At 42.3% G+C, this 25754-nt stretch overlaps 1 protein-coding gene across 5 annotated transcripts in view; it reads right to left on the bottom strand.

The window, feature by feature from the left end:
• Window positions 1–279: 279 nt before the first annotated feature.
• fndc5b (fibronectin type III domain containing 5b) overlaps window positions 280–25754 on the bottom strand; it is a 31263-nt gene continuing 5788 nt past the window's right edge. For 3 of the 5 annotated variants that reach the window (XM_084380376.1, XM_084380374.1, XM_084380378.1), the window contains 4 exons: window positions 24146–24344; window positions 19574–19663; window positions 15510–15702; window positions 6646–14594 (listed from right to left, as the gene is read on the bottom strand). In XM_084380376.1, coding sequence (XP_084236502.1) covers window positions 15563–15702; window positions 19574–19663; window positions 24146–24344 — 429 coding nt within the window. In that variant the 3' untranslated portion in view covers window positions 6646–14594; window positions 15510–15562. Of the gene's footprint in view, window positions 2268–6645; window positions 14595–15509; window positions 15703–19573; window positions 19664–24145; window positions 24345–25754 lie in introns of those variants that run through there. The other 2 variants (XM_084380375.1, XM_084380377.1) reach the window with 2 other exon arrangements.

Raw genomic sequence — 25754 nt, forward strand, 5'->3', positions numbered from 1 at the left:
GTGTGTCTGATTGTCCTGCTGTTATTAAGGCCTGTTGAGACAGTCTGTACAGAGGTCTGAATTAAACCCTCACCTCTTCGTTTCATTCATAAAAAAATCAACTTATTTATATGAACTCTTTGTAGCAGTGGCTCGCTGCAGTGTATCAGTGTTCTCTTGACAGAAGCCGTGATGTGTTCAAGGTCATCAGATTCCTTTATGGCCGTTTCATGTGCACTGTAATCCACCAGCAAATACAGAATTAAATATATTCATGAGTAAAAACATTGACTCTTTTGGTGTGTTGATGTCATTTATTAACAACACAATGACTACATTCACATACTGGGTGTAAGAATAATAGAGAATGAGTTGTTGGAATCAGGGTTCAGACTTGCTTCTCGACAGTTTTAACACAAGCTCAATGAAGTACATGTTTTTGTAGCCTTAAAGTAAAAAATTATCTCTGAACTTCCTAAAAATGTCAATTTGAACATCTTCAATTCCATAAGTCAATCTGCAAATGAAGCTGATAGTTAACTATTGGTATAGTGCCTTTCATACGTTTGAATTAAAAAGTATAAAACAGATTAAAAGGTCTCAAATTATTTAAATACAATAAAACAGTATAACTAGAATATGACCAAGAAAACATTAAACTCACACCTTCTTTTCAATAACGTCACAGGCCCAAGGACCCGACACAGCACAGCATAGTCTGAGACATGAATCAAGGTTAATTGATACAACACTGAGAATTATTATGAGAGCTCACAGGATGCTTAGAAGCTCAGACAGCAATTCAAGAGAGGGAGAGAGAAAACTCCAGGAAACACATGCAGACAGCAGAATGTAACCTATTTACCAATATTAAGTAAAAGAAAAAATAATCAGAAGAACCTCACCTTCTATTCTTGCACAAAATGTATAAATTCAAGCATTTTCAATGGCACATGTCCATATATGTCTCTTTTCACAAACTTGAAACGATGTAAAGTACCTGTGGGAAAACCTCAAAAGCCACGTTAAAAAAAAACTGAAACAGATGTTTCCTGAATGAATTTACATAGGTAGGATCTTTACAAACCACCTGCTGTTTGACGTACATGTTTGGATCAATGTGTACGTTTCTCAGTCAGCGTCTCCATCGTCTCCACCCTTTATTCACAACACGACAGCTTTAAGGTTACTGTGGATATTCTCGCTTTCATCTTGTTTCCCCCCTCATGTCTCTGTTCCCCTAATGTCTGAGTGGGCTTGTGTCAACTTCTGCTAAATTTGAGTTTTTATTAATTTGTCTTTTTTGTATGATTCCTCACCCTTGGATCGACCTGTGCAGCAGTGGAAAGTAACAAAGTTCATTTACAACAAGTACATTTGTCGACTTTTTACTTGAGTATTTCCATTGTTTTGTACTTTCTACTTTTACTCCGCTGTGTTTCACCGGCTAATATACTTTCCACTCCTCTTTCGTTTATTAAAAGTTAAGTTTCAGATTAAGATTTTACATTAAGAAACATAAGCTTATAAAATCCAACACATTAAACTAATCGAGAGGGAACTTTTCCTGACAAAAAAAGCAGTGTCTACTCTGGGCTATTTGTCATATTTCAGAAGTGTATAAGCTGTAAAATGTTGCACCAAACGGACATTTCACATCTAAACTACTCGCATAGTTTAATTTAATAGCTGTTGGAGGCCTAAAGGGCTTTAATTAATAACAATTTAACAAAACAAAAAGATTAGAGCATAATCCCAGAAATAAATATAAATTTGTTTAGCAATTTGTCTTTGTTTTGTTTGTTTTCTGTTTTTATTTTTCTACAACATTAATCATCTCACGACCCCTTAGTATTCTCATATGACCATTTGTTTAGACTATCTTAAGTGGTTAGAAAACTAGCTCCATTACATACTGATGAATCAGTGTATAAATAGATATAATATATATTTACTTTGTTGCATCAGTATTTTTACTTATTTGAACGATCTGAGTCCTTCTTCCACCACTGTTCCTGGATATGGAATGACATACTGACTACTGACAATGTCGTCTTGAGGAGATGAAGGTGCAGTTTGTTTTTCCCAGCAGCAGGGGGCAGCCCTGTACCATCCAACCAAGTGGAGCCAGCACAGTACAGTTGGGATGAGCCATCTGAGTCAGTATCAGCATCTGATGCTGGTCACATCTTCAGCTCTGGAACTAGACGGTTCCCTTTGTAATCTCCACTGCCAGACGATGATGTTACACCATGTCTGATTCTGTCCAGTCCTCTTCCTGCTCCCTCCTAAATTCAAAGTGATAGAAAAGGTCAATAAATACAACTTTATTATCTCAGACAGAGAGGTCGTCATAATGAGTAAAAACCAGTGCTGGCTCTGTCAGACTGATCTATAAACCAGCAGCAGGGAACACGATGGCAGGGGAGCAGCACACGGGGACTTCAGCCTGTCTGGCTCCCTCGCCACAGCTGCCCACGTTCTGTATTCGACCCGTGTGCGTGAACAGGACTCTGGAGGGCTGAAAGTCACGCAGCCCCCCCACCTCCCTTCCCTCTCTAACAGGCTCTGGCTCAGTGAAGCAGGCGCGTTTTTACAATTCGTCCCGACAAGCTTACTTAACCACCTGCATTATTTAACAGTCTTTCCTCAAAGGGAGCTCCAACTCTCTGTCTCTCTCTTTGTAAGTCTGATGAAAGCATGCACAGTGAGATACAGCCAGCCAAAAGTCTCCTCTCTGTCAGAAAGGGAACAGATACTGTAGGCACATACACACTGAAATGGCAGTAAGGGATAAAGACTTAAAGTGAGTTTTTGGCATCAAGGTCAAGTGACTGAGGGGCGATAAAAGCAGCGATATATAAGGTACAGTTAGTAGAAATATACCAACACAAAAAGGGAAGCCAGACTGACACATAAAGTGTATTCAGTTTCGGGTGGTGAAATTATTCAGGCTCTTTCTGCACATTTATTCATCAGGCCTGCTCAAAGAAACATTACAAGAGAGTAAAAACTGTCTTCCTATAAACCTGAGTGTATTATATAGAGACTGTATACAGAAATCAGATAACCAGCAGACAACATCCCACCTGTATTCTTCCTCATCTTGCAGGGACAGAAAAACAAGGTGTGGATATGGACTCTGGATCTGAAATCTATGAATGATTAAAAGGCAAAGTTTGACAATTATACAATATTTGGTTTCTCTGGAAGAGTTAGTAAACCACTCTTATATCTGTCCATTAAACACAAGCAGAAGCGCCAAAAACTGCACTTCCTCAAATGGCCACTTGAGGCAAACCCCATAAGAGCCCATGTTAGAATTCCAAACTCTACAAAAAATTGTATATAATCCAAATACTTAAAATAATAAGGAATGATATTCAAATAGGATTATAGAGACAGACTGACAGCTCTACTGACAGAACAGAGCAGAGGGACAGGCACCAGTGTTTTGGATTAATGAGCGACCCACTAGTATAACCTTGGCAGACAGCTGCCGTGCCGTGGGCAGAGCCTGGAGCTTCTGGAGGAACAAACCCCCAGAGTCAAGGATTGCACAAAGTTTGTTTTAAACTTTATGGTATTAAAAGTGGATTTATCTTCACTCTCCCTTCTCAACCTGACTGCAACAACGAGCAGCAGAACTCACTCAGAACTCACCAGAAACTTCAGTTCTTTCTGTTATTTCACTGCAGTCTCTCTCCTTTCCCCCTACTATCTATGCCATCATCAGCTAGCATGGACACATCTTCCCTTGAGATCAAAATAACACATTACATCTTGTTTGTTTAATCCAGGGTTTTGTTTTTTTTGGGGGTTTTTTTGCAGTGACTTCCTAGAGTCTGCAGGTTGCTTCTCAGTGTAACACCAACTCCAGGAAGTCTCTACTCATGGTCAAGAAACAGGCAAATATCTCCCCTTAAAACCACCACAGTGTGTTACAGCCAGTTTAGAGGTGTCGGCAGGTGTATTTGTTACCTTTGGACAGAGCCAGGCTAGCTGCTTCCCCCCGTTTCTAGTCATGATGCTAAGCTAGGCAAAGTGCATCCCGACCTTGGGGAGGCAACCGCCATTCCGACATAACGCTATTCCGACATTAGGCCCTAATTGTTGGAATGGCAAAACTTAAACCTTTAATGAAACATCCCATCATTCCAACATCTGTTGCCTCCTAAGGTCAGAATGGTGGTATTTATTTCTTTTTTAAATGTCTTGCCATTCCGACACATCTTTTAAAAGGGTTAGGGTTAGGGTTATGGGTCGCGGATTATGGTGAAACTTTGTCGGAATGCCGGGACATTCGCATGTCGGAATAGTGGTATGTCGGAATGGCGGTATGTCGGACTTTTGGGATGTCGGAATTTTGGGATGTCGGAATACCAGCATGTAACCCTGACCTTGAGTGTGCGGACAGATACGTTGTTGTTTAGTATCGTATCTCTAAACAACTCACAAAGTGTTATTTTTTTTCATTTGTCTACTTACTGCTAGCAAATTTAAGTCTATGCTAAGCTATGCTAACCGCCCCCTGGCTCGAGCATTATCGTACAAACATGAGTGATGCTAGTCTTCTGATCCATCATGTCAAGCTATTCGTCGCCTTTGCACTTTTCCTGTAGCTGACATGCATTAAGGCAAATGCACAAAGGGCAAATATGTTGTCAGAGCCGACACACACACACACACACACACACACACACACGCACGTACATACAGATAACCCTGTTAACGTACACATGAAGAGTACAGGCTGACAGAGACATGCCTGGAAGTTTCTTGTCTTTCACTCAAAAGGCCAAATCTCATGGGTAAACAGACTCTGCAGCGGTCAGAGAGGGTATACAGTGGTTATGTCACTCCACACAAACAACTTCACCGGCGTGTGCTCGGTGTTGTTGTTTAGCTGAGACAAGCACTGCAGTAAAACTGGCTCAGCATCGAATAAACATTTAAGCTAACTAATCCATAGGTTTAGCCTCGAAGAAGATTAATCTGTGGCGGCTGTGATCGATGTGATTCTTAATTCTTAAATAACATGTCCCGTAAAATTCCTGCATAATGTGACCTGCCAGCTGTAATGTATCGGAGCGGTTGGATGGAGAAATGGTGACATTAATTTTGCATTGTTCCTCCAACTAGATTTTCCGATTAACAGCAGCGAGGGCAGAGGGAGAGAGGAGCAGAGATCAAGGGGACTATAAAGACTTGGATAGGAGCTGAGTTTATACTGCGTGTACTGTATGTGAGTGTGTGTGTGTGTGTCCTCGTCTTCGTTTTGACGTCCACGTCGCATCAGACAGACTTCAGCTCTCACTGCCATCCAAGGCTAGAACCAGGAACAAAAGCATCTGCATCATTAGGCTCCATTAGCCTCCTCTGACAATCTACTGAGTCATCATCTGTCACTACTGTTTACCCCATTCATTAGAAAGCAGATATCACCCTTTTATTTGACACAACACCATTAGCTTGTGCGTGCGCGTGGGCCTAAGTGTGCGAACACCTGCGGTTGAATACTCTCCGGAGCCGCAGTCTAATTTATGTTTTCTGTTCCACAGGATGCCCAGGACGGGCGGGAGCGACTCAGTGTGTGTGCGAGTGTTAGGGGTTGTTATGTTGATGCACAGCGGCTGCAGATCCGGCCTCATAAACCAGCCTTGGGTTTGAAGACCTGGGCCACATCCATCGTAATCTAACCTTGTCACGCCCCATATGCTGGGGGCCACTTTGGGCCACCCTCACCCTTCATTAGCATTCAAAGAGAGAACACTAACAAACTCTTAAGGGTATCTGATACATGGAGCCAAAACTAGTCCTCCATTTAGATCAGATACAGGCCAACATGAAGCGACAACTACCTCGTCTCCACTGGACGTCATGCAGGTCGCCTGTGTGTCGACTCTTATGATTCATCACTTCTAGTTAAAGGATAAGTTCACTCAAATGTGAAAATGCTGATGAAAAGTCAGCTGAAGTTTCTGGAGCTTCACAGTGGAACAGTGCTGCAGCGTTCTCCTGAACAACTCAAGTAGCTGGGGACTTGTTTCAAAATGTAAAACAAAAAAACAACTTAAATAAACAAATACATATAAAATGGCTCCATCAAGCTTGTCAAATGTAATCCAAGTCACCAGAAGCCCCGAGGTCCCAAATTGATTAGAGAATGTTATTCACTCTTCACAGTAGCTGCTAAACTAAAAGCGTTAGCGCGACTGAACGACTTGGAATGCAGCAGACAAGCTGCATGGAGCTGATTTGTGCTTTTATTTATTTATTAATTCATTTATTTTACATTTTAAAACAAGTCCCCATGTACTTCAGAGAGAATGCTGAAATGCTATTTTGCTGTGAGGCTCCAGAAACATTTTGTGGACTTCGAAACTACACCTGACTTTCTATCAGCATGTGGGTGAGTAGAATTCAATTGATTTAATTTTCATTTTTAAGGAATAATGCTGGATCAGTGTGGGATGTGTGTAAAGGTTCCCGATGAATAAATGGACTTTGCGGTGAGATTATTTACTCAGAAGAATGAACTTTGAACTTCATCTTTTTAAGACTACGTAAATTGTATGTATATTTTTCTGTGTATATTTTCCAACACAAGAATAAAGGTCATTTCTCCGGCTGATAGAATGGACAGTAAACACCCAGACACATAAATGGTGCATTGAAAATATTTTATTTCTTTCCTGTGTTAATACATAATTAGACATTTATATTTCCATAGAAATAGTGTATATATATATACCATGGTTGTGAACGATAGCAGAGTCATGCTAGCCCTCATGAACAGGTTTTATCCCATGAACATCAAAATGGCTCAAACACAGACGTCATGATTGTACATAAAACACTGACTCCATTATTCGGCTGTAAATCCATGCTTCTTGGTTATTTGCTTCGACACAAAGTACAAATATATGCCATAAGTAAACGGCCCTATTCTTTACTATGTGCAGGACCTTAGGGTGAACATTCTCAATAGTCACTCAGCCAGTCACCTACAGTACAGGCAAACCAGTGTGAACGGGATGACTTGAACCACTCTGCAGTCCTCCGCTGGCACATGATGATTAGATAAGCACGAATTTGGTTTAAGGCCGGGGTTATTGAGGAGCTCACGGCGTCGCAGGGGGACAAACTGCACTATGGGATTACTTATTATGTTAAGATATCTCTCGTCTTATAGTTTTATTTTTTTATTTAAGTACTGAGGGCCTTAAACATCCATACAAATGAAATAATCTTACTTTGGAGAGATTGCAAAGGCAAACAAACACTTGTTTGAAAAAAACAACCCAGGGATGCTTATCACTTAAACCTCTACGTTATGGTAAAGTTGCCGGCAGCAAATACAATTTGCCTCCAGGACCTGCATGGGAACAAAGTGGTGCAATCATTGATTAGATAATATTCGGCCGTCGTGATGATGCATTATGGTTCCGTTTATGGTTTCCAAATAAAATTCTGTCAACATTACTTTCATTTTTCCTTCAATGGCGAGCCCGAAAGGTCAAATCTGGACTCACTTTGTGTCTACATTTTTCCACAACCCACTTACACACCTGTAAAGATTCAAACATCTGATCACACCGGACTGAACTTTGAGCTTCGACACTGCAAACCCCACTGGGTGTCATGATCCTCTCTCTCCCTCTGTGTCTGTCACTCCCAATTTCATACCCTCTGATTCTCTGACTCATCGTCCCGTCTCTCTTCCTGTCTCTCTCTCTCTCTTTGTGTCTGTCTTTACGTCTCACTGCCGGTCTCGGGCTCAATTTTCGCACATGCCTCATTGGATGTTCACCTTGAGCAGCTGTTGAGTCGCCTCCTGCAGCCTCAGATAGACAGAGACAGAGCTGTCTGGGCCAGACTTGCCTTCTGCTGTTTCCCCCCAATGTGTCAGTTTGGACCGCAGCCAGCCGGAGAATGGGCTTGGTGCATGAGTGAGTGTTTAAGTGTGTGTGTATGTGTGCTTGGATTAGACCACTACAGGAAAATTACCACTTCAGGTTCTATAGTATTACGGCTGGTAAGCACATTCAGGCTTTTATCACCCACTTTATCAGATTAATGCTCACTGATCCAGATAATGTTGACCCCACAGGACCCAGCTTAGTAAGAAATTTAGAAAAGTTCACTTTGTCATTTTGATGCAGGAACATCAACAGTGTTTCTTTCCTTTGTTCGATCACAAAGAGAGACCAAAGTTATTCTAATGTACAACTTGAACAGCTACATCATTCTCATCCATGCTTGTTGGCATATCTGATGCCACTCATGGAAGTAGCGAGGTAGCTATCCAGCTGTGTTACAAGATGACGTCCCCAGTTTTAATCCTGACCACACAACTGTCGTTAGTCGACTGTTGAAGCAGCTTTATGTATGAATTATCAAAACATAACGTTACTTCAAGAAACATATGCATTGTGTTGCAGAGACATCTACTGTAGTAGGATGCTACCCAGCTAGCCTCTTCCTGTAACACCACTTTCTACCTCAAGAAGCGATAGTGAGTCACTGCGTCCAGGCTGCCCTACGTCCAACAGGAGGGGATGAAGAAGTAGCGCTGCCCCGAGGGCGTATTCTAACCACGTCTGTAAGACTGTTGACGAGACACCAAGAACTAAGGTCGACTCTTACTATTATACATGTTTGATCGATGGAGGTTTTATATTTGTAAAACATCCAATAAGCTGAGAAAAGTGATTTAAAAATCCTTCAATGTAAAGTTTACGAGCCGAGCGGGAACTCGCAGGCGGGGCCAGCGGGGGAAACTCTACTGCGCATATTCAATGGGTTGCATAACCAGGAAGTAAACGCAGCAGCCATAAAGCTTTCTTGGCGTATGCTCTGGGCAAGCAGTTCTCATCGATTTGAATTGGCTACATCTTTGCAACTGGTATCTAGTTATTATATAAATCCAAGATCCAAGCCCCCAGGAACAGCACCAGGCATTGAAGCCAATTTGACATAGTGGCCAAACCTTGTAATCACAATGCTACATGATGCTACAAGTTAGACTTGGGTTTCTACATCAGTATCTATGGATACTGGCCTCTTACGGAAACAGTAGCAAGTTACTTTTATAAGTTGAGTTTTCATGCCAACATGGTCCCTGTCCTAGTTAACAGGAAGAGGGGTACAGTTTAAAAATATCAAACCTGCTGAGTCTCCCTCCACTTGGTCCGTCTGTACATATGGAGCAACAACTGCCACTCTGACTCCAGCTTCTATCAGGCTCCCTCAGACGCTACCAGCTACACTCCCTTTGGAATAAGCTTGACATTCAGATCCCCAGCGTCTACTTTGTCTCGACGCTTGTTCTTTAATTCTGCTGTGTGCTACAGGCCAGCCGTGATGCCCCACTTCTGTCAACGCTTCAAGTATCAAATGCTTCAAGAATCCCAAGTCGGCTCTTTCAGACACTTTGTCTTTGTTTCTGTGCAGATCATTTCTTTCTCAATGTCAGGTGGTTTCTCTCTACGACCAGCTTGATTTAATAGACCGCAAACTTGAGTCACTTATTGATTCCAAGCAGTCATTCATCCTTTTAAATGTCTTTTCTCTCTCGATGCGTTTGTCTTAAACTCGTTCTTATAGTTTGAGAGATTTGTGCATGAATCTGTTGATTATTTTCACCTTTGTCCTACAGGTAAGAGTCACTTAACACCAGACTGAAAAGCAGTGTTTATCAGCCCTCTGTGGTTGGAAGTTTCAAGCCTGATCACCTCTGACCAGATGGTGTCCTGGAGCACACCTGTACATCACTGCAACAAGGTGAGGAGTTAAATCACTGGAGGTCAACAAAGACAAGATTTTCACGAGGTGTCAGCTTACTCTTTGACCATTTTCTTTTACATGTAGCTTTGTTCTGGAGGGCTTTTTGCCTTTCATTTTTTACAAATGAGGAAAATGAGCTACTGTCGATTAAAATGACACCTACCACTGGCAAATTATATCAGCCGTGGCTAGCTAGCTGGTTAAGCTAATGTAAAATCCATGTTGGCTGAAAATGGGAGCGTACCTATGTTTCCCGGGTCCTATGTTCCCCATTTTTCCCAAAAAAGGTCCTATGTTCCCTGGTTTGTTCATCAACCGGCAACAGCGGGGAACATAGGACCCTTTGGGTGAACAGCGGGGAACATGGGACCCTTTTTTTTTTAAAAAAGGTCACATACAAAGTCACATACAAAGCGGGGAACATAGTGATGATCCTGGTTGGAAACACCGTCTCTGGATCACTCTTCAATGTTTCCAGCCATCTCGTTTTAAGAGCCTAGTAAAAGGGCCTTGAATATGCACATGACATATATGATATCATGCTAACAGACTACTACATATCTCAGGTAAAACGGAAATAAAATAAAAATACAACATTTTTTCTTGTATTTCAGTGTGGTGCTCCTGCTATTGATAAGGAAAAGTGTAAGCTGACGGTTATTTCTTCGAACATAGCACTGCTTTGCTGCTTTTCTTATGTAGGCCTTCTTGTCTTTACTTTCAAACATTGTCTTTAGTTCAGTCTAAGCTAAAATTTAGCTGACAACAACCAGGAATGGCTCCCACACAGTGAGGAAATGCTACGTAGCGGATGTGTTTGTGGTAAATGTGGATTTTTTTAAATCTATTTTTACGTAATCGGTTACCACTAAAAATAATACATCATAGTTAGTCAGCGATGCATTTCTTGGCCTTGGAGGTTACACTCTTGGTCACTGCCTTAGCTAGTGCTCTAGTTAGCCGGCCATGCTAACGTTAGGCTGTTTAATCAATTCTTTGCACTTTTTCTCTTGTGCCTTTGGTTTTGGAAATGCTACAATAAAAGACATCACCTGCCAAACTCTTTAAATGCCGAATATCACTCAGACTACAGCCCTTGTAACAAAGCTTGAATATGAAGAGTAATCCATACAATCCAATTTCAAACCATAATGAATGGTCAATTACGAGTCCTTCTTATATCTGATGTTTTCAAATGTTATACCATTTTCAAACCACATATAAAACCTTAAGGTGTGTGCTTACTAATAGTGTAAAAAGGTGCTTACTTTTCCTCACCTATCTTATCTCTACTTTTCCTGCCAGTTCGCCTTCTTTCATCAATTCTTTCACTCTCCCTCTCCCTCTAGTCCATTTTGCCTTACTTGTTTACCAGGTAGAGTGTCCATCCAGGCCGGTCTGAGACGAAGAGGTGATAAATGAGCAGAGGAGCGGGGGATAGGCAGTGGGCCGGGGCCGAATGAGAGAGAGAAGAGCTGATGCGGAGAGGGAGAAGGCGGCTAACGGGAGTCTGAGAGTGGATATAATGAGAAACAGGGGAGAGGGAAGCTGGAGGGGGGGGGGGGGTGAGGACAAGACTGGTGAAGGGGAGAAACGAGGAAGAGTGGAGTGATATATGGGAAAGAGAGCACTGCGACAAAGGGATGGAAAGGGGAAAGTCGTAAATGGGGGAATGAAGGCGGATGAGGGTGGCTGGAGATGGTGGGGGGGAGAGGGAGGCGGATAACGAAGGCAGAGGGTGAAAAATGGATGGCAGGGTGAGGGTTTGGTGTGCTGGCAGAGCTGATGATTGAGATGAGAAAGTAATGGCTGTCTCTCTCTGCACAGTGTTTAAATCCAGCGTGTATGTATGTGGTGCTGATTAGCAGTCATCTCAACCAGCCAGGCATTCACACATTCACTCATTATCTCTAATACGGCTGCAACTCTGCTGAGTTCAGCTTCGCAGTGTTTTTCTGTCTTGACTTTCGTGTGAACTCAACTGGTGAGCGCCAGTGTTCAGGGGTTGGGGTCCAATATATTTGCAATTATATGGAAAGTACATCATAATTGAACAGGAAGCCCCACTGACGATAATGAAGCTTTATCGTTCGCTGCATAATTCTGATAAAGTCCTTTCCTCCTTCACATAAAGCCCTTGATGAAGTGGTAACTACATAAGTGGGGAAGTTATGAATTTTAACGCTACGATCTCTCCTTTCATAAAAGGATGTCCGAGCGTGCTTGTGAATTAGGGCTGCAAATGATGAAGACTTTCCTCATTGATTAATCTATCCATTTGTCTTGCATTTCCGGCCTGCTGTAAGGTTTGATTTGGCCCGCCAGATGTTTCCAGTGTAAAAAGTAAACTAATAAAAACAAGTATAACATTAATCAGTTAGTTATTTTATTTTTTGTATGAGAAAATGCTCTTTAAATATGTAGGATGCCTAATTAGAGTGACACTTTGTGCAGGAAGTCAGTCAGTTAAGGGAACTTCAGTCCCAGTACCATTTTGGCATTATAACAAAACATTATTGTATGTTATTAGGTGATTGCTTTTGGCCCACGGCTCACCATTAAGTTTATGTTTTGGTCCTCCAAGGGAAATAGTTTGGGCGCTTCTGCTCTAGAGGCAACAGCTAATGTTTCGAGGGGTTCTGGTTTAGCCAGTGAGCATCTGAAGACTTCCTCCCCGTGCAGCGGTGTCTACAGTCTGATTAGCAAGCTCAGAAACCATCATGACAACGAATCAGTTAGCCTCTTAAAACAGATATCTGCAGACGCATTTTAAAAATCTAACAAAAAGAGAAATGTTGTCAGACGACGGCAGATAGTTTACGAGATTGTATTTCTGCCAATGTGTTCCGTCTGCTTTCACATGCAGTGTTTACCTGCACGCAACCAGAGCTCGCTCAAACGTGATTGGTCAATAGTAGTCTGACTCCAAACAGAAAACAGCATGTTTCATATGCCAACATTGTCCCTCGCTGACACATTCTGCATTCACACCTGCAGATATCCTTTTATCCACCTTATTCCTAGCCTTTCATGATACCTTGCATGAATTATGGGTGCGACTCCTATTCACTTAATGGAGAACCGGCGATTTCCATTATAACAGGACTCTAATCCTCCTTTTTAGAGCGATCGGTACGGCATATCATTCATTTAAAAATATCAAGGTTAGCCACTTTGCAGAGTGAATCCTATTAACACTATTATTATTGCTTAGCACACGTAGCTCACGCTTCTAAAGCCTTGTAAGTGCTGCCAAAGCGTCAGTTATTATTAAATTACATATGCTGGGTCCACCGAGCAGTATCACCCATAATCGTTTTCCCAGCAACCTCTGCAGGAAACACTGCATGTTCATGGTATGATGTGGCTCAGTATGATGACTTTATATGCCTGAAGGGATTATAAAAAGTAAGTTAATGTAAGTTTTAATTATACTGCCAGTCAGAAAGCTCTATAGTGCTGGCAGTCGGGGCGATCAAAGCTGCAGAGCTTCTAGAGAATTCACACCTGGCTTTTATACATCTACCTCTATCCCATCACGCTCTTAGACCACTTATGCTGCACGTTAATGACAGTTCAGAGAGAAAACGGTTTAAATTTCAAATCAGGGTTCAGCCACACAGCTGAGAGGTCCGTCTGTGTTCCTTCCACAGCCTGCCATCGCTGCTGGTCTGCAGCCAAACCAGACAGGAAGCCCAGCCAAACTCTGCCCAGTGTATACATTTCATTAGGAGTAATGCCCTGCATATCTCCATCCTTATTCCCTGCACATCCTGTTGCAGACCACAGGCGGCATATGGTGCTGAATATGCAGTGATGAACAATAAACCTCAATCTGAACCGAAATCAGTCATTTTACAGCCATGTCAGTCTTTTTTTAAAGTTTGACAGCGGAGTTAACTTCTGGATTTTGTAAAGTCGTAAAAGTTTGATTTGGAGCGATGAGACACACTTTGTCTGAACCGTGGCTGAATTCAGACGGCATCGTCCGACTCAAAGAAAATACGGAGCGCTGTAAAAACAGAGAGAGAAACATTTGCATCATTTCACTGATGACACACAGAGAGAGAGAGAGAGAGAGAGAGAGAAAGGCAGGAGTCGAGACTCAGTGTGCTATTTTTCTGACCCAATAACAAAATGATCTCATACTCAAGATTGGGATTGTGAGGGCTCAAACAATCACAACAGGACGAGCACCAAACGAAGGGAGACACGACACAGACAGAGAGGGATGAGCTGCTACACAAAGGGCTGTAATAAAGACGGAAAGAAGTGACTGTGGATGGAGAGATAGAAAAAAGAGAAAGTCCTCGGTGTTAAACAGAGATCGGTTGAGTTGTGTGCTGACTGTTACCTGGACTTGAAGCTATTCAAGCCATTCTTACGAGGCAACCTACATTTCTTATGCCATCTCTGACCAGAGATACAAACCTGAAGTGGAAGAGAACAAAACAAAAAATCCACTCAGACATTCATGTGCGATGATCCGCTCCTTGGATTCGATGCCACTGATGAAGAGTAACCAGAACGTATGAATCAAGCAGTTCTTGTCGAGAAGAAGTTAACGTCCCCTCCGTTTCCTTGACTGACAGCCATCGCATGTCTCGTGTCTTTATCGGCTGTGTCCAGTGTTGGTCACAACAGAAGTGAATGCAGTTTAGTCCTCTTCTGAGTCCTGTTTGAGCCTTTCTGCAAGTTCAGCTTTGTGTTCACTCTGTGTGACATTATTAAAGAGTTCTTCGTTGTGTAGAGAAGAGTTGCTGTAATGGTTTATCAGTTCCTCAGTACTATGGTGTCTGAGAATGGCTTTCTGTTGGTCTCAGGGTCTGGAAGAAACACATTTACTGGACTTGATGAGACACAAAGGACAGCAACAGTTCAGATATTGTAAGAATTGGAAACAATGGCAAGAGCATATATGCTTCATATAAGGCTAAAGCACGTCCCTGACATGACACGATCCTCAAATATCTGTGAGGACAATTAAGGTTGTTGCAGAAAGAAGGCTGACTTGCATGCTTCCATGACTTTACTGTTGCCATTGTAATCGATCTTTGGTTGCGTCCGACCCACTCATTCACTACTCCCTACTCACTTCATAGGGAGTTCTTCATAGTGGACTATATAGTAAGCTCAAATGAAAATAATACTTGGACACCCATTTCGCATGATGGTATACAGTATAATGTTTGGTTAGAGACTATACAAAGGGACACTTTGAGCCAACTACACAGGGTATAATAAATCTCACTATACATTTAGACAGCACTACAAAATGGCAAACTCACTATATAGTCCACCATGTAGTGGGTGGTGAGTGATTTCAGACACAGCCCTTCATTCTTTTTCTTTTGTTCTCTGAAGAGGAAGTAGACGTTGCTTGGGCTTCACTGACAAAGAGCCAAAAGACTGATAATAAGGGAGAAATAGAGGAGCTCTATGCCGTTTATCTCAAAACTGGGAAAACCATCCTGGAAAACACTTCTCAAGCTGACTTTTGAGACTTTGGAGGTGGGGATGGATGGCTGATGTCTCCCCTCCTGTCCTTGGTTCTCATTAATTACACTAATAGCAAAGTAAAGTACAGCGTGTTGCCCCCCCGCCGTCGAAGCTTCGACAAATGATATTCAGGACGGCCCTATGCAGGAGCATGTATACAAAACGGAACAATGGAAAACATGACACAAAAGTATTTATATGAGGTATTACATAGGGAACAATAAAGAGTTCTTGTTCCTCACCTGTCCTGAGGTTCGAGGAGTTGGTTATTGCACAAGGCTATGCAGGGTTGGTCTTAGACGTTGCTGCGCAGTAGCCCCCCCTGTGGGTGCTCTGGAGTACTGCACTCTGAGGAATTCTTGGCTTTGTCCTTGTTGTTGTTGGGCTCGTTGTCTTTGATGATGTCATACTGACGACAAAACAGGGCGATCACCCCTGGGTGACAAATGGACATGATAACTATGTTAGAATACGTTTTTTGCTCTCCGCCATGGTGAGGTCAGAGACCAAGATCAGTTATTAGAGCAGCAACCGGACTTTTAGGGTTTTTCTTGAGGGTTTAACGAGGATATATAGTTTTTTGTCTTGTCTGGGTTAGTTTAGGATTTGCAGCTAGAGCGAACAGGCAGTTAGCTTACCTTAGCTGTGTCTCTCTGTTCCCTATTTTTGTGCTAAGCTAAGCTAACTCTCTCTGGAGCTGTATATTTACTGGACAGATATGAGAGTGCTATTGATCTTCTCATCTATCTCTCGGAACCAAAGCAAATAACCATGTTTCCAAAAAACTATTCCTTCAAGGATTTTACTGATGTGAGAGGGCTACATGGAAGCCTTTGAACCCTCTCCTGCCAGCATTAAATGAATCACAAATTCAATCACAGCTTTTATCATGGTTAAGAAATCCTGAGAGTGCTGAGACTGATGGCAAGTTTAAACATCTACAGTTCCCTGATGACTGAGCTCACTTCATTTGAGAACATGCGAGTGAGTGGGCACTGGCTGGAAATTGTTTTACCAATTTTAATACGGTTTTTGCATCGGAAACACTTTAATTTGCTGACAAGCTTAAATAGGATTCTGAAATTGCATCAATTGAACCCGACTTAAGCCAAAAAGCAGCATTTAAAGGTGCACGTAAGAATTGACCACCTCTCAAATTCATACTCCAAACAAAGAGGGGGATAGCATATTACCAGATTAACCGCTAACTGTAGCTGTTATTAGCTAGTTAGCTCAGTTAGCTGTGCAGCTAGTGGTTCAGACTAGGCGCTTTGAATTGGTATTAGGAGAATGGATGGGCCGGAGCTAGCTGGTTAGCATGCTAACTTCAGTAATTGTTTGTTAATTGTTGAACGTTTTAAACTAAAATTCTTACATATTGCACCTTTAAAGCTACTTCTGCATTAACCCTCTGTGATACTGATTTATTTTTCCCTTCATTGAGTTCTTTTGAGTTTGGCTTCCAGTCCTTAACCTTGAAATTTTGATACAAAGCAACACATTTCTTTCAGTTACAGACGTTAGAAGTGATGAAATGTTCGACTTATATATCTCCATTCATCCAGCTGCCCTTTTATACGTCAACAAAGCCGACCAAATTGAAGCGAAAGAAACAGAGACATGAACACAGTGAAACATGCAGACGGAGATGTGATTTGATGATGAGATAGCCGTGTGGAGGCAGCTTCAGTCAGAAAGATTAAAAACATGGCAGAGGAGAGCTAGATGTTGAGAGAGAGATACAGAACAGGCACGAGATAGAAGAAAGGGAATAATTCATGGCGGCTGAGAGGCGTGTGCAGGGTTAAGGCAGGAGGAATCTGGCCTGAACGGGCTTCAGTCTTGCTTGTTCTGCTTATGTCAGCCGCTGCTCATCTGATCACTGCAATACCAAAGGGTAAGATGGGATATCTCACTGTGATATCCCCCAGCATGCCCCACAGGCCCAATTAAAAGCCGAAAAATACAATTCGCATCCTTCACTTTCAGTTTTTTTCACCATCTTGCCCTCCTTTTTTCCTCTTCTCAAGACTCAGTTTTTCACTCTTTCCCTTCACTTCTCCCTCTCCAGCTCACTTTGAATCTCCCTCCCAGCCTCCCGTCCTCTAACGGGTAATTGGCGAGGGAGTTCTGGATTTTACAGTATATTCCATACAGTATATGGGCCATATTTGTATCTCATTACACTTGGTGAAGTGGGTTAGGAAGGAGTATTTATAGCTACCTGCTTCAATGTAAAACAGTGCTGAGATGCACAAAATGATAACTGCAACACGGAGATAATGACTGGGAGGCTTAAATAGGAAGCAGCTGTAGTCTGTAGCTTGTACAGATTTAACAGGAGTAACAGGAGTTGTTGTGATGATGGAGAGAGGTTTTAGTTCCATTGCAAAAAAAAAAGGAACTTTTAAGTGGATGTAAGTTTGATCAGAGTTCTCTCTCTGTGTCTGAGCAGCAGCTTCTCGCTAAATCATCCAAATATGGCGAGTAGAGTGTCTGACATCATGTTTTTTTTGTTGTTGACATCAATATGTTCTAATTATAATGTGTGAGTCAGAGTTTTTGCAGATGGTAAAAAAAATGTAAGCGTGTGTACGTTTCTCGAGTTTAAAGCTGCCGTTGACTGAGCAGGATGAGGCCGACGACTTTGGTGATCTCCAGACTTTTTAACGAAATATCTTATCAAATATTGGACAGATCGCCATGAAGTTTGGATATTCATGAAATGCACGTAACAACTTCCAAAATCCTTTGGTATTACCTCTAGTGCTACCAACAGGTCAAAGTTTTCACCTGCTCAGTGAACTAATTCAACATCTACCCAGTGGATTGGAGTTAAATTGGGACATTGTACCCTGCTAGATTTTGTGAACCCCATATTTTTCATTTTAGTGCAACTATGAGGATGACTTTGTGATTTTGGGTTAAATGTCTCAACAGTATTGTCATTGAAATCATGTTAGCATGCTGTTGTTAGCATAAGGTCAAAGCACAAATACAGCCACAGACAGCTACTACCATGGCTGCAGACTCCTGTTTTATCTTGTGACAACACTAAGCTTATGGTCTGGTTAAAGGGGAACTACCGTTTTTTACAACCTGGACCTTATTTCTAGCATAAAATATGATGCTTTACTCACCCAGATAACTTTGGTGTCATTTGGCGTCGTTCGGACAAAATTAGATCCAGTGGAGCGCCGCGTATATATCAATATAATGCGAGTGATCCGGGCACCAAAGCGCAGCCTCTATGAGCATTATCTGCCACAAAACTAGTTTATTTCACCAATATGTTGTTACGATACGCTAGTGCTATTCCCCTCTGAGTCCGGGCTCGTCTGTTGTCAACATCCGGGGTCTGTAGGTTGATCTACTACCTCTGACCTGGAAGATGTCGTCTCTGAGCTGCGCGCACACCCGCGACAGCCGGCTTGTTTACCTGTAGCTGCTACTGCTAGTTTGACTCCGGATGTTGATTACAGACGAGCCCGGACTCAGAGGGGAATAGCACTAGCGTATCATGACAAAATATTGGTGAAATTAACTAGTTTCGTGGCAGATAATGCGTTATATAGAGGCTGTGTTTCAGTGCCCGGATCACTCGCATTATATGGATATATCGGCGCTACACTGGATCTAATTTCGTCCGAACAACTCCAAATGACACCAAAGTATATGGGTGAGTAAATGATCATATTTTATGCTAGAAATAAGGTCCAGGTTGTAAAAAACAGTAGTTCCCCTTTAAGTTTAGGCAAAAAGCAATGGTTTCATACCTACAGTACGCACTCACTGCCAGATGTGTATTAAACAACACTTGGTTTGACAGTTATAGCCAAATTAACAAAATCACCAATTACAGATTTACCTCTAAGTGCTTTAAGATCTGTACAAGATAAAACACCCTCTACCTTAGAATATAATTATTTGCTGAATTTCATGGAATGGTTGAAGTTTAACCTCAGACACTTCCAATTAAAATACCTCTTAATTATAGAACAAAAACTTAATGAGATTTGTTGCTCTTTCACTCACTAAAACACACTGTTTTTAAAAGAATCTGGAGGAGTGTACGTAACTTAAACCTGTATTTGATGTGTCCTGATCACCAAAAATGTCCTTTAACCAGCATCACATCATCCTATAAGCACTGCAGGGCACAAAACAGTCATCACAGAGAGACGATAACACCAGCAGTGTGTGTGTGTCTCTTCTGACCTCAGTCAGAGAGCTTATTTGCCCCACAGACAGCCGACTCCTATAAGGTCTGCAGTGATAAATGTGCATCGCTGAAGAGAAATATTACCTGCCCACATGATGAGCACCACTACAATGATGATGAGTTCTCCAGCCCTCAGCTGGGCAGCCTGACCAACCTCCTCCATCGTCACCTCATCTGGAGAGAGAGAACACACACACACACACACACACACACACACACACACAGAGTCAACAAAGTGCCACTGTGAGCACTGCGATTCATTGTCCCAGAGAGAAGATGTGAAATTGCCGCCACTCTGAGCGTCTGCAGGGAAAGATAAAAGAATAAAAGAGGGCGACAGGAGAGCAGAGAGGCCGCCTGGTGTAAATCCTCCACTCTGGTCACTGTAATTAAAGCTAAGTGAGAGCAGAGGTCTGCAGAGACAGAGAGAGCTGGATCCCAACCCAATCACTCACTGTGTTTCTCTTGCTGACGGGACTCTGGCAGCTGCAGCATAACACCAATCACAGGGTTAGAGGTTTGAACACAGTCTGGACTACAACCTCGCACTCCGTTGCCAACAGCAGGCCTCGTGCTACCCAGAATTCCCCTGGACAAAACCGGCTACCTCTTCCAGCCAGGGGGTGATTTCCCTGGCACAGCAGGATATTATATCAAAGTGGTTGCATGGATGGCATCAAGACATCACTGTCACTTAGTGGTCTTCCTGGAGGAAATCTCCAGAACCCACTAATTGAAGCGGGTTGGCCTTGAAGTTATTACAGCGTACATGCAGCATTACTTTACTGTAACAGTGTAATGCTGCAGTTTATGGACTGGCAGCGGCAATAAAATCTCAATGCAATAATATGTTAATTTACGTAGTCTTTCTCTGAAAATGTGAGATGGTATCTCATTTAATTATGGTAATTACATTTAGAAGTGATGAAACATGAATAGAAAAGAAATGCTGAATCGCAGAGACTGAACAGAGGCTAGCTGAACAGATGCTACCCCGGACACGATGCATGGCTTCGGCTCATTATAGGTTGAGTCTTCCTCGAGTGTGGTCACCATCCTGCTTCAGTGTCCTGATGAGTCGAGGATGATGGTCCGGCTCGCTCTCAGGTCTCTTGTTGCCATGGTGATCCTCCCTCTGAGCTGGAGTTGAGGCCTCAGGCTTGGCAGGGGGGAGGTATGCTCTTGTAAAGTTGGTAATGGTAGATTATATGTTTCTGTTGCAAGGGCAGACCTCTGATTGACGGCTTGTGTCAGGTACGACATGGAGCGGGAAATGATGTTTACTTCTCTCTGAACGTCTCTGATTATCAGGTACAAGAATACAGGTAACTGAACATTGTTTTGCTGCCACCTTGAAAAACATGTTTTGCTTTCCCTTAATTACTGGCCATGCTGTGATGATTAGAGCCAGACCAACACTGGAGTTTGGGGGCTGATGTCAGAGCTAAGTGGCCCTATTAGCTGCCCGCACAGCAACCTCGGATGACAGGGGAGTCACGACGGTCAACAGTGCTCTGCTGGGGCACACGGCTGGACACCAGACTAGGACTGTACACAGTCTCTGAGATCGATGGATGCCTGTTTGAAGATAGGGGATACAGTACAGAGGCGATTTACAGCAGCTCTGACCTGGACTAAGAGGGAGAGACGAGAGATGTGCAGCAGCAGAGGAGCCTCAGCAGCGTACTGCCAAAATATGCTGACATCTTACGTAGTAAATTGAGGATTTATTTCCAGAGAACCAGAGAAGATTGTGGAAAGACAAATAAAGACGGCAAAGTTTTTGCTGATTTTATTTTGTTAATGTTGAGCTTTATTGAAGTTGAGTTATGAGAGAAAATCCGTTGATGGCGCGCTGTTGTATTTTTCTGTTAACTAAGGAGAATAGGTCAAAAAATATCTGCTGTCTTGATTTTTGTGAGTTCATTTTGGTTAATTATCAGATCACGTAGCTAGTACAAAGTGGATACTACACAAGGTGTTCAGAGGCTAGTTGGTTAGCATGCTAACTTCATTAGACAACTTTGACATAATGTCAACTGTTGTTTCTTTGCATTTTATTGATTAGGTGAGAACTTTTTTTCCCCATGTTTTACAGATTCTGGCCATATCTTACAAATTGCTCCTCTAAGGCTTTTGTTTAGAAGACAAAGACTAATGCAGCTCTGCCGGGTAGAACAGAGTACTGTGGTTGTACTGGGAAAATGTGTGCGACTATGTAAATGTGAAGCATGCTGCTGCTGCTGCAGCACTGTCTGAGATAAATGAAAGGTGAAAACAACTCTGACAGTAAGGAGGCTCTGTAATGTTTTACTGCTGTAAAAGATTGATATACAAAACTGCAGATTTTGCACCTCGTATAAAGTAATAACCAACACTAAAACTAGCCACCAACAATTTCACTGCATTATAAAAACTTCTGCACATTCAGGGTTTTTTTGCAATATCTGCTGTTGTTGAATATGAGCAACAGACGGAGGCAGATGTAAAGAGAGATTAAAGACAGACAAACAGAAGGAAACACAGACAGGCTGTGTGGTGTGTTGCATTGCGCCTGCAGACACTGAATGGTGTCAGGCTGATTAATACCTGCTTAGAAGGGGAGGAGAGCAGTAATGGCTGGGAGATTTAATCAGGCCGGCTAATGAATGCTCCCATAAACACACACACACACACACAGACACACACATCCACTCGCACGGGGAACTTCCATCAAAGTCTGAGAAACAAAACGAGTCGGCCCCTCAACATCAAGACAAATTGTCCCGTTAAACACCTGCGTCACATGACCTCACACTGCAAAAAACAGCTATTGTAACAAATTCCAGTCTTCTTTACACAATCGAAGGCGTCGGCTGGTTTTTCAAGAATTCTTATGAACAGTTAAAGTAAAAGTGTCTCCAAAAACAGTGTTTCATAACTGATGGCTGTGACAACTGCTTGTTCTGGCTGTGTCTGTCTACCCTGAGCTTCATCAGATGGAAACTCACATAACAGAGACAGAAAAGTGCATTTGTGGAAGCAGATTGTCCGCACACTGAATGTTGCTGGTGAGTGTCGTGCTCATCATCACCCTACGGACTTTAAGCTTGTTATTAGCTGTGTGGCCAGCCCTCTGTTACCGTAGCGTTAGCAGATGTCAATCGATCCCATCCCAGCGCTCCCCAGCGCACAGCCAGCGTTTTCTCGGGGGAAAAAAAAACGCTATGGGGAAACAGGCCCGTAGTTTACCACATGTTTATGTATGCACTCATGCAGTTAAATGAGTACCATAAGCATTTTTAGCAAGATGGTGGAACATAAATCCATGGACGCAGCATTTTCTTTGCCGGGTACTTTACCAAGGAAGGAGTAGCCAAGGCCTCGTGAAGCTCTTTAGAAAAGGACTTTATCTTCTGCATGGACAGGTTTTACTAGAGAGCAGCAAGCATCATTGCCCATGACTCATTGCAACAATGACACGTTGATTGGTTGACACATTTACAGACGACTCAGATGTGTGGTGTGTTTAAGTTTATACTTTGGGTCAGGTTTTACTGAGTGAGACAGAACATGTTAAAAGTCTATCCGAATGCTGAAAACAAGTCAAATATTACAAACAGGGTGGTGAATATTGATAATTAGGGCATTTTAGTGTTTTGAAGATATTTGTTGGGACTCGGGGAACCCAGCTTGAGACCAGGACAGTCCTGGACAAACTGGGAGATGTGGACACCACAGGAAGGCTTGCCAAGTGTTGGAACTGACAGATGGTCAGTTGGAGGAAAAACGGCCATTTACTGGAAGAATGTTTGCCAGGAATGTTGCTTAAATGCTCCAGTAGAGACTAAATATACTGTTAGTGTTCACAGTTTTACAGTGTATATCACTCTTGAATACTTTTCGCCCTCACAGGGACCTCGACGAGCTCCCACACAGGGCTGTTTCTAGGGAATACGCTGCTCCCTAATGTCCCCTGTTTCCTCTCTTATCATCTTGCTGCCTTGCCGCTGATGAGCGTTTAGCATTTGCTGTGTCCCCTCTGAAGCAGCTGCTTTCGGCACTGTAACTGGGTCGGACATGATAAAATTGGAAGTACCGCAAGCTGCTCCAGATAACAGCAGCCTCTGCATTGGAGAATTAGAACAATGCTATTGTATGGGAGGTGTGGAGGGGTTCGCACAAAGGCGGCAGTTTCTGCATTTTATTTACATTAAATTGTCAAATAACTGTTTTTTCTTTGTCGTGATGAAGCCTGGATGCACAAACAGAACATTAGTACTCAGCTGTGCTACTGCCTCTGGTTAAAAGCTGCTTTTAGCTATATAGTTTTTGCATGCAGATTTTGTGTGTGTCAGCGAGGGAGTAACAGAGGAGCTCGTGCATGTATTGAATTTTAATAATCTACCTACCTGTGTGTGTGTTTGTAGCATGTTTGTCAGTGTGTGTCAGGGTCATCGTTATTACCCTTAGACAATTTTCACTTGTATAATGCATTAAGTTTTGCAAAGGAATACATAACTTCAAGGGTTTTTGCACAGATTTTACGTCCCTGTGGAACCAAGAGGGCACTGATCCCGTGCTTCCAGTAACAGTAAGCGATAAACACTCAAAAACACAAATTACTTCCTTGATAACCCCCCAAAAAATGTAAAATAACGTGTTACCGTCCCTTACCTGGGCTCTTGGACGCCAACTTCTCCGACTCTTTGGGCGTCCTGAAGAGGATCGGCTCACTGGGGGGGCTGCTGCCTCCCATGCTGATGCTCTGAACGTGAACGATGTACTCCGTGTCCTCATCCAGATCCCACAATGCACAGGAGCGCGTGGTGGTGTTCACTTCCTGGATGAACCTCAGCATTCGCACATCCTTCTTCTGCAGACAAGCGAGGAAGAGAAGAGCAGAGGCCAGGAGGCTCGGTGTAATATGAAACTTTATCGATCCCTGCGGAGGAAATACTCTTTTCTTTGGCAGCACCTCAGTAGAGAAGTCACAAGTCAGGGTTAAAGTGATGCATCAAGCCACCGTCTGTTATTTTGTGACTGCAGACTATGGTGGGTTTTGATTCCAACAAGGCAAGAACGAACTTCTGACAAAACCACTACTTGTAATTTCTTTGACATAAAAAATTGTTAACGTTTCAAGGTAATATTGGCGCACGGTATCTGCAATCAAAAAGCCTGTATCACTTTAACTGAAGTCACAGGTTCAGTTTCACAATGTTCCCTCCAGGCAATGTAAGAGTTTTCTTCTTGTTAGTAAAACTTCTTTGGATGAATGCTTTATCAAGTGCAGACTTCTGCCGGCAAAGTCAGATTTTCCTGCTGACGACCCCCCTTGTGAAAATACAACAAATTGCCCTCTGGTTGGGGCTGATATGGAACAAAATGCATACACGTCTCTCTTGGTTAACAGTTGGGAAAAAGCTGAAATAAAGCCTCGGGGGGTTTTCCTGCAGTGTAATTAAGCTTAAAGAAACAGAGTGCTTCTCTGGCCACGTACGCTCTGCTTAAAATGTACATTATTATCCAGCGAGGACTGCTTGCTCAGGTCAATTGGTTCCTGCTAGATCAAGCGTCAGTCTCCTTAGGGCCTTTATTATTTTCCCAGCAATTAAATAAGGGAATTTCTATTCTATCTTACTATCTAAACAGCACATAGACTAAATGTACATCTGCTAACAAAAATTATTGGCTAAAACAATTTGACTTATCAAAACCTGCATGGGCCTTTGTGCATTTTTATCAAAATCAGAGATATTCAAAGCCTTGACAACTGTCAAAAAATATTGATACCAGGGTCATCAAGTGGCACTTTGGGTTGGCATCCAACCCAAGCCGCCTCACCTAAAGCATCAGTATTTGACAACCTGGGGATGAAACTCAATAATCAGCTATTTTTTCCAGGAAGTTACATTTCGTTGCTTTAAACGTAAGCCGAATTATCTATTAACAGGTCCTGTTTTCAGTAAATATATCGTTGTACGGACAACTGTCACTGGATTACTTTGATACGGAAGAAAACTTAAAAATGCAATAATTTTAAGGCAAGTTCTGTACCATCTTATTTCTATGATTTCTAAGTTGATTTACAGTCATTTATTCACAATGAATATAAAAGGTAAGATATTGTCAGTTTGTGTGATCAGATTTAACTCAGAGGAGTGATATTTTTTAGGAGTTTAATAGAACTTTAAAGGAGACGCTACTTTTTCATTTTGTTCCTTTTTGTCAGTGTTTCATATGTGATATAGTTTCTTGTGCATATAAAATGTCTTGAAAGTCA

Source organism: Pagrus pagrus, assembly GCF_965226575.1.
Source record: "Pagrus pagrus genome assembly, chromosome: 17".
In the NCBI taxonomy this organism is placed as follows: domain Eukaryota; kingdom Metazoa; phylum Chordata; class Actinopteri; order Spariformes; family Sparidae; genus Pagrus; species Pagrus pagrus.